Genomic DNA, 17,782 nt, shown 5'->3' on the forward strand with positions numbered 1-17,782 from the left:
GTGTTCTGACTAAAAAAGATTGTGAGCCTCTCGGGACAACTTGAGAAAAAAAAATGGTAACCTGCCACTTGTGTGATGCGCGAGAGCGGCAGCAGTACTCCAGCGCGGAGTCGTTACAAGTTCATCTGGCCCAGGTTCACAATATCCCGCCGCAAGATTGCCTTCCGTTCATCAACTCACTGTGCGCCTTTCGAAACTTTACCGCGCGTTATGATATGCATTTGCACGAGCGCGACGACGAGTCTCACGATGTATCCACGCTTTTTCGGCTTCAGTCCGACGCAATGGCCAATGTTTTTAGGCATTATGAAATGCCATTGCGTTTTTTCATCACACTAACCGTGGAAATGACTCGTCTCAGCGGTGACGACGAATTTGAATTCAGCGTGCACTACTTTCATTCTTTAGTCCACACGGTTTGGGCCGAAGGTAGCATTCGCGATGCTCTGCAGACTGCATGCGCCGAGATCTCTGCTTGCCTCGAACAGTATCAAGAACGAGGATCTGGGCTTGTCGTCGTCGCCATTCAGACCTGCACCATCACCGTGGGACGTTTCATTCCGCCCACGGTCGGTTGTGCGCGTTTTGTGTTACCCGCGGAACTCCCAAGCAGAAAGTGTCTAGTGAATGTGAACGAGCAACTGAACGAGTCGAAGAAAAACATGTGCTTTGTGTTTTCTGTGCTCGCCAGTCTCCATCCCGCACGCTCTAATCGATCGAGAGCTTCTTGCTACCGAGACCATTTTGGCAAGTATTGGTTCCCCAGCACGTATCCAGTGACGTTTCCGCAAGACGTGCAGGCTTTCGAGAGAAAAAACTCCGTGTCCGTGAACGTGTACGGTTATGATCGAGAACAAAGGTTTGTCTACCCGCTCAAAGTCAACGATAGCGAGTTGGAGAAGCACGTGGATTTGCTTCTGATAGACGATCACTTTGTTCTGATCACCAACTTTGGCGGACTTTTCGCGAACAGGCGCACTCACCGTTTTCGCTGTAAAAGGTGTATGATGGGCTTTCGCTTTCGCACTGCGCTGGGGAGTCATTTATCGCTGTGTAAGGAAAAGAAGGCAGTCCGAACAGTGTGTCCTGCAAAGGGGGACGCGCTGTATTTCCGGAGCCCACACACGATGGAACCTTTCCCCTACTTTTGCGTCTACGATTTCGAGGCCATTCTGGAAGCGGAAAACATGGGTCAGGCTTACGAGAAGCGCGTCCTCAGTTCGTTTTGCATACTCGTAATCCGATCCAAGGACTCGCGCATCGTCGAGCAGTTTTTGTACCGGGGCGAGGACTGCGTGGAAAAGTTCATTTCCATCCTTAATCAATTGTCAAAGCTCATTGGCGAATGGATTCGAAGTGAAGAAGTGCCAATGGTGAGCGTGAACGAAGAGGCTCATGCGTCGGCCTCTCACTGCGCGATTTGTGGCGAATCGTTCGGAAATCGAAAGAGAAAAGTCAGAGATCACGATCACTTAGCGGATCGTACAGGCAGTCGTTGTGTCAGGGATGCAATTTAAATCTGAGAGTAAACAAGAAAGTCATTCCAGTGCTCGCGCACAACCATTCGTATGACCTGGCCTTTATACTACCCAAACTTGACTTATTCGAGTCTAAAGATATTAAAGTGCTCGCCACTAGCTGCCAGCAATTTAAGCGACTCGACGTGGGTAACCTGCGGTTTCTCGACAGTCTGGCCTTTCTCCCCGCCAGCTTGGACGCGCTGGTTCAGGACCTCCGTTCCAAGGGACTAGAAAACCTGTGCTGTCTAAAACAGGCTTTTCCGCAGCACGTTGAGCTTCTGGCGCTGAAAGGCGTATTTCCTTACGACTATGTGACCAGTTTCGAGGCTTACCGGGAGCCCGAGCTACCGCCCCGCGAGTCGTTTTACAACAAGCTTAACGACAGCCGAATTTCGGAGGACGACTACCGTCACGCCCAAACCGTCTTTGAAACATTCAATTTCAAAAGCCTAGGAGAATACAGTGACTGCTACCTGAAACTAGACTGCCTACTTCTCGCCGACGTGTTCCAAAATTTTAGGAAATGGACTTTAGACACGTACGAGCTCGATCCGTTACACTACGTTTCCCTGCCCGCGCTTAGTCTTGCCTGCGCACTTAAACAGACTGGGGTAAAACGGGAGCTGCTCGACGACGTGGATGTGTATCTGTTCATCGAAGCGGGCCTGCGAGGAGGAATCGTTCGATGTGCCATTCGTAACACGAGGGCTAACGTGCCAGGAACCGCATGTTTCGATCCGAACACGGCGGTTTCTCAAATTTTAGACCTCGACGTGAACGGCCTGTACGCTCCCACCATGCGGCAAGCCCTTCCATGCGCAGATTTTTGCTGGCTAGACCGCGAGGAAATCGACGCTCTCCACTTCCAGCAGGTTCCCGACGACGCGCCCGAGGGTTACATTTTAGAGGTGGACCTCGACTATCCTCGGGAGCTACACGATTCGCACGCGGACTTTCCCCTGGCTCCCGAGAAACGAGGAGTCCCGCTCGAATGGCTCTCACCCTATCAAAAGGCGCTCGTCGAAAAATTTCACCTACCCCAGCGAGAGTCTGAGCGAAAGCTGCTTCTCACCTTTTACCCGAAACGGAATTACATTATTCACTACCGAAATCTCAAGCTGTATCTGGAGTTGGGCTTACAGCTAAAGGCCATTCATCGCGTTTTAAAGTTTTCGCAGAGTGCATTCCTTAAAGATTTCGTCGACTTTAACCGCAACCTGCGAAAACAGGCGACGAATGCTTTTCAAAAGAACCTATCTAAACTCATTATGAATTCAATTTATGGCAAGACAATCGAAAACCCACGCCAGTACAATAACGTTGTCATTAGCGTGAGCGAGGACGAAGTGCTCAAAAACCTGCAGAAGCCTAACCTCAGGCAGTTTGCGGCAATCAGCCCGACCGTGGTGATCTTTCAGTTTTCCCAGAGAACGCTACACTTGAACAAACCCGTGTACGCGGGTTTCTCTATCCTAGAGATGTCCAAACTGGTCATGTACGAATTTTTCTACAAGCAGGTCAGGCGCGTTTTCCCCGACGCTCGCGCAGCGTAGAGCGACACGGACTCGTTCATTCTCCAAATCACCGACCCGGATGTAGACTCGAAGCTCGCGACCCTTGCCGAAACTCACCTGGATACTTCTGGGTACCCGGGCGATCACACCTTGTTTTCTCCCGCAAACAAAATGAAACTAGGAGTGTTTAAAAATGAATTCCCAAAAGATCACATTCTTGGATTTGTTTGTCTGAAACCAAAACTCTATTCGCTCGAGCTAGCCTCTAGAGAGCACTATGTGAGGGCGAAAGGAGTGAAAAGGTGCGAGTCCCGTAAGCTAACCTACGAGCTCTACGTTCAAACTCTCGAGCAACAAACTCTGCACAAGATCACGCAGCGGACTATCGCTCGTAAGTTGTGCAAGAACAAGACTGTTGCCGTGGAGAAGATAGGACTCAACCCGTTTGACAAGAAGCGCTTCATCGACACCGACGGCGTTTCAACTCTTCCCTTCGGACATTGGTGCCTCTAAGTGAAGTGCTTTCTTTTTCTCCATCATTTCAGACTGATGTATCCGTGTGTACCCAGAGGGTTGTGTAAAGAGCCATTTTGTTGTGTGATTTTCATGTAGCGCGAGGGTTTTCCCCCCCGCCGAGTGTTTGATGCTTGTATAAAGAGCTGTCGCGCTCCCTTTGTTTCTCCGTGTCTCGAAAATTTCTTAGATATATGCCTATTGAATAAAAACGAAGAAAAAGATCCATCCTCGCTTTGTGTCCTTTTGTGGCTTTATTTCCAAATCAGGTTACAGGGCGGAGCAGCAGGAGAGCTTTAAAGCGGGAAAATTGCTTGCGCACGAGTATGGAAATGTGTGTGTCGTTCCGTCGGTAGTCGCTCGCCGAGAAGGTTTGGATGCACTCGCGGAGCGGTACACCGCAACATAGGAGCGCACCAACGTAGAGACAGTAAAGTCCGCACGTGTGCGACAGAGTCCCTTGAATTCTTTTCTTGAAGTAGAAGAAGGACGCTGCGCCTCCGATGAAGTCGTAAAATTCCTCGTGAATCGGAATCATTCCGAAACTGTCAAAATAACTAATTGCACCGTCCTTTGGGCACACGTAGAAAAGAACCCAGTGTTCACCGAACGAAGACCTCGGTGCCGTATTCACTACGTAAAGACCAGGTGACGCTGTCTCTTGACCAATCTCGTCGCACGCGAACGTGCCACGAAACCAGGGACGCGTGCAATGATTTCCCGCGAACATTGGGTAAAATTCGTGCTCTTCCATTTCAGCCGGCAAACTTGACGTTTCTCTCCTTGTCAATTTCCAGGACGCGAGGCGTTTCTGACATAAAGAGAATCGTGATGGCTTTAGTTAGATCTTGCTTGAAGGTCAAGGTGAGTCTCACGTTCGCCGTGGAAATGGGACAAAGACTCTGCTCTTCCCTGTCCGGAGTCAAAATGTAGTAGAGCAGAAAGGAGTCTTTCGAGAAGGCACCTTTAGAGTAGGGGACGTCTCTGCGATTAAGGCGGTGTTGGAAGCTCATATAGGCCTTCATGTAGAGATCCTGAGCAAAATCAAACTGCTCCGTCTGCTGGCAGCCACCCACGTCCAGGACCGCCGTTTTCAGGTTGAAGTGCTCGAGCTTGAAGGGGTCGTGCTCGCGACTTCCCTGAAACGCCTCGCTCTTCACGAAGGCGACTAGGAGCTTTGACGGCACTCGATGCGGATACAGATCGTCGAGGACAATGTGCGACACACCGGGAGAAACGGTTCTGGTCTTGATCTCCACCCCACGAAGTAGATAAGTCGCGGGAGAGGACTGCAGACGTCTTTCGATGCCCACAAGCACCGTCGGGGCCACTTGCACGCGTCGAATGTAGAGCACAATGCGGGGAAGTTGGACGACGTGCTCCTGGGGAACCGTCGAAGCGGCCAAGAGCCTGAAATCTTCGGTATTTTGACGCAGCACGATGCGAATATCCACCCCGTTCAAGAGAAGCTTGTCCTGGTGACATTTGTCACTCATAAGAGGACAAAACAAATCACAGAGCGTACTTCCTTCGTTTCGTTTAAAACGTGCCATAAGGCCCTTGGCATCGGCGGGAATGTCTAGCTTTTCGGACGTATTTACCGGGTCTTTTTCGTACAACATCGCAGAAAGAGAGTGATCCCTACTCGTCTGGTTTGCGTGCAGGAGGATATCGAGATAGGAACGATAAGCATAATTTTCGTACTGGCTCACCAAAGTCTGGTTCAGATACACGTGTAAGTATTGAAAAAGGGAGCTTCCAAATGCCTGAACCGGTATGACCTTATCGTGCGTGACAGTTCCGTCCAAGGCGGTGGTGCTCGCGGGATCGCCATTGGCTCGCACGATTTTTGTCTGGATGTGCAGGAAGCTTGATTTCAGATCGTAAAAGTGAGGTCCTAGCGAGGGAACGTGAAATTCTAAGACCGAGGTGGGTGTTGTCGTGGCCACCGGAAAGAATTCGATATATTCGGACTTTTCCAAAGCAAAAGACGTAGGCGGAAGAGAGAAGAGATCGAGCTCTCCGCTGGTGCACAGACAGGAACGCTCGTGCAGGGTAAAAATATCGCCCGTCATTTTTTTTAGGTATCGAAAAAGTCATGCACGACCTTTCGTTTCTTTTGCCGTCCAGAAACTGAACAGCACTGGCTGGACGCCTTTCTTTTATGTCCTCCGCCAGACTGCAGCTTTTGGAGGAACTCGTCTCTGGTGCTTCGATACGTGCGGCCAATTCCCTTCTTTACGGCGTCCTTCAACGAAGAACCCTGCCTCATTCGCTCTGCAATATCTCTACCCGTGAACACTAGTTTTCGACCCAGGTAAGGGGCCACTCGCTTTTAAACACTGGCGATAGCCTCTGATAAATGTCCGACAGTAGTCCGCTCCCAACTTGGAACAGGGGCCCGGACACAAAATGCGGCAGCGGTCTTTCTCCGGAACCCGAGAAATGTTCTAAACAACACGGTGGGGACTTTACGTGCATTTTCTAAAATGAAGAGTGGCTGCAACGCGACCCGATCCGTCCAGAAATGGGATGTAGCTTCCTCTCTCGCCAACAAGCTCGAGACAAATGGTGCTAACTTCTTTTACGATCACCTTCTTATATTGTGGTAGATTAAAAGAATAGGATATCATTTCGTTACGTTTTGACACTACGAATGGGACGACTCTCAAGAGAGGAGCTTTCACGTCGCCGACGTGCTCCGCTTCTATGATATCGCAATAGGTAAAAATGTAATTGCTGGGAAATAATATCACATCACGGTCTGCCACCGAGAAGGAAGTGTACACGCTGTTCTGACCAAAGCCAAGCATGTGAGATAAGTGAGCGTTGATTAGGATATACCCACTGTGGTGCAACTGTAACTCTACGACTTTGATGTATGGATTATAACGAAGCAATATTTTGGAGGAATTGAGCTTAAGATGAGACTGGTAGGCGCTGTTTATCGCGTTAATGAGATCTTCTGGCGATTCGTAGAAGCCCTCGAGGATCTCAATTCGGTCTTGTGTCATCACGTGCTTAACCCTCGTCAACTCTACCTCGACCTCCCGATCGAATGTATCTTCCTCCACGGGGCTGCCTTCCACGGGCTGACCTATTCCAAAAATGATCTCTGCAAATCCGAGTTTTTTCGACAATGTAGGGGACATGCGCAGTGCGTTGTTTCTCTGGAACCCTATAGAGTAACATTTTCCCTTTCGCTCGAAGCTCGTCTTGGGACCAAAGAGCTCTCGCAGGGCGCTTTTCACCAGCGCGGCAAAGTCTTGCTTTGGCTGTATTCGTAGCTTTTTGGTGCCTTCCACTTTCCCGGCATCCGTGGGTCTGACCAAGTACAGCACGTTAGATGGGCTCGTCACATTCTTGATGCTAAATGGGAAGTTCAGTTTTTCTAGGGCTACCTCGTACGGTTCGTTTAATATAATAGGTTGAGACAACTGTACCTTGAACTTGCTCAAACTATTGTCGTGAAAAATGTCCGACGAGGCATTTGAGAATAGATTCACGTAAAACTGATCCCTCATTTCGCTTCTTGCCGACCGATCTGTACGTAGGTCGAGAGCAGACTGACCGGACCGCTATCAGGGTCCAGTCTTTTCTTTAGCAATAGTAGGAGAGAGACACACACACACACGCAGTCATCCTACAGGGTTAGTTATTTTTATTTCCCCGAGTCTAGAGTATCCACGGTGATCAGGCGATATCGAAGAACATCGGTGGCCAGGCAATGGATGTAGGTGGCTTCGATATGGTGCTTACAATGCATCGCGCGTTTGATGGTCTTGAGTGTATCCGAGATAAATTCCACCACGTTCGTCGTCTCCGATGCGGTAACTTTGGTCAACACCTTTCCCGACCAATGGGATAAGAGCACAAAGGGCTGCTCGTGGGATTCCCACTCCTTGTCCCGCACCTTGTAGCTCTCGTAGACCTGGGATATGATCCTGAACACAACGGGGTCCACTTCATATGGAATGAACTTGCCAAAAACTATGAGGTCCACCAACATATCGAACGCAGACACAAAGAAGTTGTTGTTGGCTTTTCGATGTGCAGCGCAGGCTTCGACATCGCTCCATCGAGTGTGTTGATCTTCGCAGCCATCCAGACGTTCACGCACGAGCATCTTGTCAGATCGAGCTCCGTCGCACGAGTGAGGGTCCGAGCCCAAATGCAGCAGCTAAGGGGGCGCAACGAGGCTACGAGTCCGCGAGCAGCGTTTGAATCGCGCGCGCGCGCGAAATCACGTGATAAAAAGACGGGCAACGCCCAGCGATGCAACTAATATTACACGACCATCGCCACATGACCTGCGGCAATGTCGTATCCTGTTTTTCAATCGTGTTACGAAAGCCAGGTAGCGGGAAAGCACGTGATCTGGTTTGCACACACACGGACAACTAAGACGAGTTAAGCCCTCTGGGAAGCAATGTGCTTCTAGCTGGAGAAAGAAGAAGACGCCGTTTCGAACGGCCACGTTTTCCATGTTCTCCGGGGAAAATTTATCGGCCGCTGGCCGAGGAAACGTTATGACGTCTGATAACGTTACAGAAGACTACCGGATAATCCTGCCACGTCTGACATCAGGTAACCTGAGCCTGAATTCCGTTTTCTTGCATGGGGACCTCTCGGCGCGCCCGTATCGAGCTCCTGATTTTCGAGACGCCCTACGTGGCATCGTCGAATTGAAGGACGTTGTGAGCCTCGGACAGTTCCAGATGTCTCACGTCTGGATGCTGACGTGTGTCAACGCTGTTACCAAGGCAAAGCTCGTCGCTCAACGAGAGCTCCGCGTGAAAGGCCGAAAGTGCCTCATCATTGACCCGGACAAGCAAGAAGTAAACCTAAAGCTTCTTTGGCTTCCACAGCATCTAGAGGATCGACGAGTTATCGAAGCTCTCGCCCCGTTTGGCAAAGTGCGATCGATCAAGAGAGAAAAATGGAGGTGCAGCGAGCTTGAGCACATGGAGACTCTAAATCGAGAGGTAGTACTGGTATTAGGGGATGGTGTCAATGCCAGTCAGATACCACATCTCCTTCAAGTCTACGGATGCCAGAGCCTCGTCCTTATTCCTGGCCGACCTCCGCTGTGCTTGCGCTGCAACAAAGTGGGACATATTCGACGCTACTGTAGAACACCGAGGTGCTCCAACTGCCGGCGGTATGGTCACCAAACTGAGGAGTGTGTCAACGGCGCCACCTATGCGGACATGTTACGACAACGTCAAACACACGAAGATGACACAGCGGCGGAGCTCCTAATGGACGTCAGTGAGGTAGCTGACGTCACCGGGGAATTGCCACCCGTTGAATCGGCCCATCCTTCAGGAGACGCACGGCCCGGGGACAGTACAGACACCCAGCCATCACAAAACATCGACAAGAATGAAGAATTTCCAGTGTTGGAACCTGCAGCATCCCCAAACACCAGCACCACACAGAATGCGCACGTGGAACCTGATGCGACTCCCGTACCGACTGTCTCCAAGGCTCCGACTACACCTCAGCACGCAGTTAGCGAGGACGGCCCTTCCTCGAGCAGCAGCCAACCACTCAAGCGACCGGCACCGGTTGACACAGAGGCACCTTCGTGTTCAAGCGGGTCGTCAACACTACTCAACCGTGTTGGCGACGGAGACGTCGCCAAAAAGAAGGCATCGGGGTCCCGTGCCAAGCCGAATGCGAAGCCAGGAGCTACCTAAAGTGTGGCGAGTGTCGTTCAACGCTGAAATGCGGCCTCTATGAGGACGGATAGAAGCTAAGAATATTCCCCTAAATTTCACAACACTAAACGTCCGAGGTCTAAGATCTCGTGCGAGGCAGGTGCAACTTTGTCGGCTCTTGCAACGTGAGCAGCTAGACATTGTTGCGATTCAGGAGACAAAGATAGAGTCGGAGGAGGCCACAACAAGTGCGCTCCAGCCTTTTCTACACAGGTATGAAGTTTGTGTGAGTCACGCTGTGGGGCTATCGGCTGGTTGTTTCTTGTTTCTCCGCAAAGACTTGAACTACACCTCGCTCTCGTACACGGTTGACACTGAAGGTCGTTTTATCTGTTGTGACATTTACTTAGAGGGAATTCACTGGCGGCTGATTTGCGTTTATGCCTATAATGACTCTTCTAGTCGACTTTCACTTTTCCAAAATTTAGATGCTTTTCTTGACACTGACAAATGTATTGTCCTATTTGGCGACTTTAACTGTGTATGCGAAGCCCACGACCGCTCGACGATCAGTCTGAGACGCGACAACAGCAGTATCGCTCTCAAGAATCTTGTGCGCCAACACTGCCTAAGTGACGTCGGTGCTTCTCGAACGTCCATCAATCGCTTCACGCACCTCCAAAGTTCTGGCCACGCACGCCTTGATAGAATATACGTGTCTAGTTGTCTTTTGGAACACACGTTTGAATATTTGGTAACGCCGGTATCCTTCTCTGACCATTGTGTTGTAACTGTGAGGCTAGGCGAGAAACGCAAACAAATATCTAGGCCAAAATGGGCGCTGTGGAAGTTAAACAGCAATATCCTAAAAACAATGACTTTAATGAGAGACTAATTACCTGTTTTATGGCTATTCGTAGTAATACCGATCTTTCCATTTTTGCACAGTGGGATAGTTTTAAGCAAGAGGCTAAAAACATCGCAATTGAGTGTGCGTGTATTCAGGCATATCATGAGAAAGCTGACAGGCGTGCACTTACACATAGCCTTCACGAACTGTATGAGCTGGAATGCGAAAAACCAGGTAGTTTTCATGAGGAAATTTGCTTTCTCAAATCTGAGCTCCAACGCCACGAGCTTCAGCGTTACCGAGGAGCGGCTGTGCGATCAAGATGTCAACGCCTTGTGTCGGCCGAACAACCTACTAAAAAGACTTTAGATGACGAGCGCAGGCACGCCTTAGCTAAAGAAATCCCGGAGTTGCTATGTAACGGCGCTTACTCAAGAAATACCGAAAACTTTATGAACACATTCACACAAAACTATCAAAACTTATTTGGTCAGGTCTCCCCTTCATCAAATGAAGAGTATGCGCCTCTCGTTTCACTGCTGCCCAGCTTGAGTGATGAGGACTCCGAACTATTTACTAGACCGTTTTTTCTCAAAGAGATATGCCAGGCCGTGGGGTCTCTTCCTAGCTCGAAGGCACCTGGACCAGATGGCCTCTCAGCAGAATTTTATAAGCAACACATAGACATGATATGCCCATTCCTCCTTGAACTTTTCACAGCTTCACCTCAGTATGGCAGGTTACCTCCATCGTTTTATCAAAGTCACACCGTGTTAATACCAAAAAGCTCCGACTCCGACAAGTTAAGGACTGTTGAAGGGTATCGCCCAATAGCGCTCTGCAATGTCGATTACAAAATATTTGCCAAAAATTCTTACTAAACGTTTACAATGTGCCATTTCAAGAGTGGTTGGAGCTCATCAAACATGCGGGATTAAAGGCCGCACAATCCAGACAAACATTCACGTAGCGCGATCACTTCTTCATTGCTGCGACAGTTTACAAGATCAAGTAGCCATGCTTCAAATTGACCTAGCGAAAGCTTTCGATCGCGTAAGCCATTTCTTTTTGTTTGCTCTTTTAGAACACATAAACGTAGGAAAAGTCCTCCTTAACGGTATAAAAATATGTTATTCCGAAGCAACAACTCGATTAATAGTTAACGGAGCTCTTTCCAAACCAATTCACCTTCATTCATCTGTAAAGCAAGGATGTCCCTTGTCTCCCCTTCTGTTTGCATTATATTTGGAGCCTCTGTGTTTAAGTATACTGAAAAGTACAGACGTAAAAGGTTATAAATTGTTATCTCGTAAAGTGAAAGTTCTGGCTTATGCCGATGATGTAGCTTTTTTCTGTGTTGATAAGCAAAGTATCGACGCTGCATTACAATTAACCCAGCAATTTTGTAAGGCAGCTGGAGCGCTGGTTAACACCTCCAAGTGCTGTGGACTTTGGTATGGGACTTGGGGGACAACGCCCTCGGATTATGCAGGAATGGCGTGGTCTGGCGTGCCAACTACTTACCTTGGCGCGCCACTAGAATGTATTCGAAATAGCTCACGCTACTGGACAGAAAGTGTCAAAAATCTTAAGCGCAGAGCGGACATGCTGAAGCCTAATCATCTTTCGGTGTTTGGCCGCGCTACTGCATGTAACATCTTCCTAGTCGCAAAACTGTGGTACGTGCTTCAGGTTATTCACTGTGCCCGAGGACACCTTCAGCGTTTCCATAGGATATTTGCGACCTTCATATGGGACTCTTTATGGGAGCCAATGCGGCGCGACAATCTGTTTCGGTCTATCGAAGCGGGAGGACTAGGCTTAACCCACTTATTTGTAAGGAAAATTGTTTCACGTTTCATGTTCCTCAGAACGTCTTCCCACCCGTTCATTAGGACCTTTCTCCAAACTCACTTGATGGATCTCCTCCCTGACCTCGTTGTTTCATCCGATCATGTGGCAATGCCGCGACCTTTTGGCTTTCTCAAAGAAGTCGTCGAAGCTTTTGAGTTTTTGAAAGTGCGTTTTTCTTTGGATTATTTATTCACCGTTTCCGGAAAAGAGCTCTACCATAACCTGATAGATTCGCTATTTCCAGACCCTTTATATCGCAGCCACTATCCAAACAGTACAGATCAAGATGTTTTAAAACGAGTTCGCAGGATGCGCGTTCCCCCGACTGCAAAAACATTTTTCTTTAAGCTTCATACTAACACACTACCCGTAAAACCATGGCTACGTGACAAAGGAATTTTTGTACCGTGGTCGGTCAACTGTCGTTTATGCAACACGCCAGAGACTATTGAGCATTGCTTTATTTTTTGCACAGATGCATACCTTTTCTGGGATGTGCTTCAAAGGACTATCAAAAAGGACTTGTATATTAACGCATACTCTATTCGTTTTCTTCCTGTGGAAGATCCAGACACATTTCCCGCAGATTTTTTTATTTTGCTTGGTATGCATAGTCTCTGGAAGACTCGCATGATAGACAGAAACGCTGAACCACCAAGGACTACCAAATCAAATTTTATCGAAACATGCAATCACGTAATAAGTGTCCTTGATGAACTCGGGGAAAAGCCAAGATGGCGACTTGAAAAGTGCCTTTCGTTTCCTGATTTCTGATACAGCCGATTCAGTCCTGCGCACCCGAAAAGCTGTGCAAATTTGTCTGAATTGTAAAAGTGTTGGTGAAAATGTATCTGAATAAGCTTGTATAATCTCAGTGCATTCTCGTTTCAAAACTGCAACTATGACCCATGTGCCCACCCGTCTGTGCTTCCATGCAATAAAGAAAAAAAAAATGTGCTTCTAGCTCAGGGGGTACAGTGCCGGGTTCCTGTGCACAAGGTAGCGAGGTCGATTCCCAGCCGCCGCAGAGCCTTTTTTAGCGAATAAAATTATTCGCATGTACCGCGCAGAGATTCAAATAATATCACGTGGCCGTCATGTGACATCACGTGAGCGCCCTCTGTCGGGCGCAACTCGAACCTGTGTGAAATCACGTGGGCGCCCTCTGTCGGACGCAACTCGAACCCTGTGTGAGATCACGTGAGCGCCCTCTGTCGGACGCAACTCGAACCCGGGGAAAATCACGTGGTTGTGAGCGGTGGTGACGACATCTCTGTACGTGTCTCTCCCACGCTTCTGACACGCGTACGTGACTGATAACATCGGCTGTTAACACCTTGTTGACAAGTTGTTAACACATGCTTAACGAGGTGTTAAATTGGCTACGTGACCTCACACCTTACCACGTACGTGACTCGAGGGCGGGACCTCGATGAGCTCCCATTGGCCACTGGATATTGCCCTGTGGGCGGGGCCATCCATGCCCACGACCTGTCATTGGTCACTCGGATGGGAGAGGGGGCAGTGGCCCCGCCCCACTGCTCTGTGATTGGGCTTGGCCCCGCCCTCCTGGGCTTTGAGTGACAGCCGTGTGAACTGGTGCATATTTACTACTACTGAAAGGTGCGCGGGTTTGAGCCTATTTACATGAACGATCTTTTCCCCTCGTTCCCCGATTCTCCAGATTCTACAGGTGATGTCGGAAAGCACCTCCACTATTCGGAAAGGCCCACACCAACTGGGGGCGAGCTTCCGCGCGGTTCCCCGCCTATGCGCTGCCACCTGTAGGTAGACTGGACCTCCTAATTTGAACTGAGGGTCCCTGCTCGTTTTGTCATGCCGAGTTTTTCTTGTTTGCGCCGCCTGAACATGCGCGTCCGATGCCAGCCGGTGTGATATCGCCAGTCGCTGTACGAGCTCGGATCTGTCGTTCTCCAGGGTTCCGTAGTTCGCTGCGGGTGCCGTGCGAGCCAGGCTGGGCACAACCGCATCTCTACCGTAGAGCAAGAAAAAAGGCGATTCCCTGGTTCCCTCGTGGGCGGCAGAGTTGTAAGCGAACAGCGCGAAGGGGAGCCACAGGTCCCAATCACGCTGGTCATGCGCCACGAAGTGTCCCAACATCTTGATAACGGTTTGATTCAGTCTTTCGACGGCGCCGTTGCACTCAGGATGGTAGGCGGTCGTCTGCAGCTTGGAGATTCCCAATGACTCCTCTTTCATTAGGCGCGAGGTGAAATTTGCACCCTGATCAGTTAAGAGTTGGTCCGGCACTCCGTGTCGTAACACTACGCCCTCGACGAACATTCTAGCCACAGTTTCGGCCTTTTGATCAGGCATGGGGAAAGCCTCTGCGAATCGAGTTAAGTGGTCCACAAAGACCAGGATGTATTTGCTCCCGGCAGTGGTGACGGGCAACGGCCCGACAATGTCCATAGCAGTGCGCTCGAACGGGCTGCTGAGCTGCCCGAATTCTTGAAAAGGTGCCGGCCTTCGACCCTTGGGTGTCTTCCGTAGACTGCACGACTTGCATGCTTTGCAGTACTCCACAATGTCTCGCCTCATGCCGCGCCAAAAGTACTGCTTTGCAACTCTTTGCCTCGTTTTCCTGGCGCCCGGGTGACCGGCGCAAGGGGCATCGTGGTGCACTCTCAGCAGTTCGCCAACCATCGATTTGGGGATCACCATCCTCCCAGTTTCTCCTGGTTTGTCTTTTCGCAGTCTGAGCAGCTTACCCTGGTCGAGGTAGAACTGCCCGTTGCAGTTCTCCTCCGAGGCCTCGCAAGCGGCAATCGCAGCGCGGAGGCAGGCGTCTTTCCGCTGCTCTTCCCTCACTCTCCACCCATCGGTTGACGGGAGGAACACGTTCACCTCTCTCACCACTGCCCGGCTCAACGCGTCAGCGTTCTGGTTTGTCTTCCCCGAACGGTGCACGATTTCGAAGTCGTACTCCTGTAGACGCAGGTTCCAACGCTCAAGCCGTGAGTTCTGGTCTCTCGTGCTCATAAGCCACTTCAGTGGCTGGCAGTCGGTGAAGATACGGAAATGGCGTCAATACAAATAACAGCGAAAGTGCCTCACGGCCCACACGACAGCGAGACACTCCTGTTCCGTAGCCCCGTAGGCCTGCTCCGCTCCGTTCAACTGCCGACTCGCGTATGCTACGGGGTGTTCTTGGCCGTCGAATTCTTGGGATAGCACCGCTCCCACGGCGAACTTGGAGGCGTCCGTGGCCAGTGTGAACGGTCGCGAGAAGTTCGGGAATCGAAGGATAGGCGCCTCCGTCACTTTCTGCTTCATGACCTTGAAGGCCGCTCCGGCATCTGTTCCCCATGCGAACGGCTCCTTGCCGGTGAGCTGCGTTAAGGGCCGTGCCACCTCGGCGAAGTGCGGCACGTGTCGGCTGTAGTAGGTCATGAGGCCTAGGAACCGACGCACCTCCGTCTTGTTTTGGGGTGCAGGAAATTCACGAACGCACGCGATTTTAGCTGGGTCCGGCCGTACGCCTTCTGCTGACACAATGTGACCCAGGTATTTGACCTCGGGTTTCAGGAACTGGCACCTCGACGGCTTGAGCTTGAAACCAGCGGCCCTTACCCTCTGGAAAAAAGTCTTTAAGTCCTCCAGATGCTCCTCTAGGCTGTTGCTGTAGATCCTACCGAAAAATCCGGGATAACTTTCCCTATCCCGAATATGGAACCGGAAATTTGTGACTGGAAACCCGAAATCCAGATTGCAGACAAAGGAATAATTTCTGAAAACCTAAATTCCAGATAGAGTCCTGATAGAATTCAGATAGATTTCCGGTTCCATAATCCGGATAGCGAAAAGTTATACCGAATTTTTTGGTAGGGTCGATGATATCATCTAGATATACATAGCATATCTTACCTAGCAGGCCTGCGAGCACGACATCGGCTGTGCGTTGCCATACAGCCGCGCTGTTCACCAGTCCCATCGGCATCCTGGTCCAATGGTAATGTCCCGACGGCGTGTTGAAGGCCGTTTTTTCACGGTCACGAGGTTCCATCTCGATTTGCCAGTAGCCCGAGGTCATGTCAAGTGCCGTGAAACGTCGCGCAGTTCCGAGCTGGGACAGGGTCTCCTGTATGTTCGGCAATGGATAAGGATCCACACGGGTGACCTTGTTTAGGTCGCTGTAGTCAACAACAAAACGATAAGAGCCATCGGGTTTCTCAACCAGCAAGGCAGGCGCACCCCAAGGAGACGTGGAATGTTCGATAATTCCTTTCGCGAGCAGTTGATCGACTTGCCCCTCCATCTCCTCCCTTTTCGAGTACGGGATTCTGTAGGCTCTCCGGTAAACGGGTGTTGCCTCCCCTGTCGAAAGCCTGTGTTTCACGGCCTCACAACTACCCAGGTCTGACCGATTCAAGGAGAACACGCCTCGGTGCTGGTCGATGAGTCCGAGCAGGCGGGCCTTCCCCTCTGTCGTAATATGTGAGAAGTCGAAATCATCCAATAAGTCTACTTGTTCTATCCGGTTGCATGCCCAAGCATCTGGGCCGACAGGACCAACCTCGTAAGCGTCTACGAGCGTCCCCACGACCTTATTTTGTGGGAGGCGTATCTCCTGACAGGTGACGTTCACCAGTCGTACCGGAACCGTCGCGTCCTCCCACGTCTTCACGAGTGCGTGAGCGCCGACAACGCCATTTACCCCTAGGTCGTGAGTTTTGAGCACACCGAGTCTTGCCGCTACACCACCCAAGCTTACTTTCCCCTGAAAAAGGCATTCGCTCACAGGGCTTCAAAAGAGTCACTGTCGTCTGGGACCCTCCTACCTCCTCCAGCTTTGGCTCGACCGCGTTTACCTGGTGGGCCAGTTAGTGATCTCCACCCTTGCATTCCCAATGCGCAAGACGCCTTCACTGAGGAGCAAGTGGATGTCCTCTCCGCGGAGGACATCTTGGCCGATGATTCCCGCAACAGGCAACACGAGCCCGTCTGTACAAACGAAGCACGCGGGTCTAATCTCATGACCGCCCAACGTGAGCGGGATCTCAAAACATCCGACCGTATCTAGTGCGTCGCCCGTGATTCCCACCACCTTTCCCACTCTGTCCCTTTTCGGAAGGACATTCTGCCAGTCCTTTAGAATGACGTCTAGGGTTCCCTTCTTTACCAGGCTTACCCTTGACCCGGTGTCAATAAGGCAATGGACCGTGGCGCCACCGATTTTGCACGCAACAATGGGGCTCGTTTCTCCACAAACATTTACCACGAGGGGCCGCTCTAGTTTCCCGGCTGATGGGTAACCCGCGATACCAGAGGTCTGTGATCTAATGCTTCTCCCTGGTCCCCATCCTCAATCTGCCTAATGTCGGCTCGGCCGTCGCGGTGCCGATGTGGGCACGACCGCGCGAAGTGGCCAAACGTCCCACATACGAAACAACCTGAATTGGTCTTTCGAGGTTTTCTCGGTGGAGAACGCCTCTGACTGGTTCCAGCCGCACCACGAAGTGACAAGCTCTGTTCAAATAGTCTCTCGAGCCTGTCCAAACGTTCGCGCACTTCGTCCTGAGCCGTATTGGGCTCCTCAACCGGCCGTACCGGCTGTGTGCCACCGTTAACGATGCGTTCGTTGCGTTCTTCTTTCACCGCGATTTCGATTGCCCCGTCAAACGTCTCGGGGTCCCGCGAAAGGGTGAACCTCCTAAGAGGGTCTCGAAGTCCTCCGACGAACTGCGATAGCATCTGTTCACTGAGCAGCTGTCTCCGCATTTCCCGTTTTTCTTGGGCACCCTCTAACGCGTTCGTTCCCAGGGTGGCATTTCCCAGTACGCGCAATCGACCGGCAAACGCGCGCAAGTCCTCTTCCGCATTCTGCTTGGCCACTAAGAATTTCGA

General features: G+C 50.7%; 3 protein-coding genes across 3 annotated transcripts; all 3 read left to right on the forward strand.

The window, feature by feature from the left end:
* Window positions 1-284: 284 nt before the first annotated feature.
* Window positions 285-3,773, forward strand: LOC115328244. Its single transcript, XM_040211004.3, has 2 exons — window positions 285-1,373; window positions 1,460-3,773. The coding sequence occupies exons 1-2, from the start codon at window positions 285-287 to the stop codon at window positions 3,071-3,073; spliced, it is 2,703 nt and encodes a 900-aa protein (XP_040066938.1). The 3' UTR covers window positions 3,074-3,773.
* A 4,226-nt stretch (window positions 3,774-7,999) lies between these two features.
* Window positions 8,000-9,249, forward strand: LOC115322399. Its single transcript, XM_029982747.3, has one exon. The coding sequence runs from the start codon at window positions 8,032-8,034 to the stop codon at window positions 9,247-9,249; it is 1,218 nt and encodes a 405-aa protein (XP_029838607.3). The 5' UTR covers window positions 8,000-8,031.
* A 2,695-nt stretch (window positions 9,250-11,944) lies between these two features.
* Window positions 11,945-12,688, forward strand: LOC120840453 (the record flags this gene model as incomplete). The annotated part of the gene is made up of 1 exon (XM_040211005.3): window positions 11,945-12,688. A coding segment is annotated over one exon (744 nt), but the record flags the coding sequence as incomplete, so codon positions are not given.
* Window positions 12,689-17,782: the final 5,094 nt, after the last annotated feature.

Source organism: Ixodes scapularis, unplaced genomic scaffold, assembly GCF_016920785.2.
Source record: "Ixodes scapularis isolate PalLabHiFi unplaced genomic scaffold, ASM1692078v2 PGA_scaffold7__128_contigs__length_106722199, whole genome shotgun sequence".
Classification (NCBI taxonomy): domain Eukaryota; kingdom Metazoa; phylum Arthropoda; class Arachnida; order Ixodida; family Ixodidae; genus Ixodes; species Ixodes scapularis.

Bases quoted from the DNA above. Each gene is read 5' to 3' on its own strand.
- LOC115322399 (XM_029982747.3), top strand. From the start codon at position 8,032: ATGTTCTCCGGGGAAAATTTATCGGCCGCTGGCCGAGGAAACGTTATG.
- LOC115328244 (XM_040211004.3), top strand. From the start codon at position 285: ATGGCCAATGTTTTTAGGCATTATGAAATGCCATTGCGTTTTTTCATC. The intron at 1,374-1,459 runs GTGAGCGTGAAC...GAGAAAAGTCAG, and splicing joins GAAGTGAAGAAGTGCCAATG to AGATCACGATCACTTAGCGG.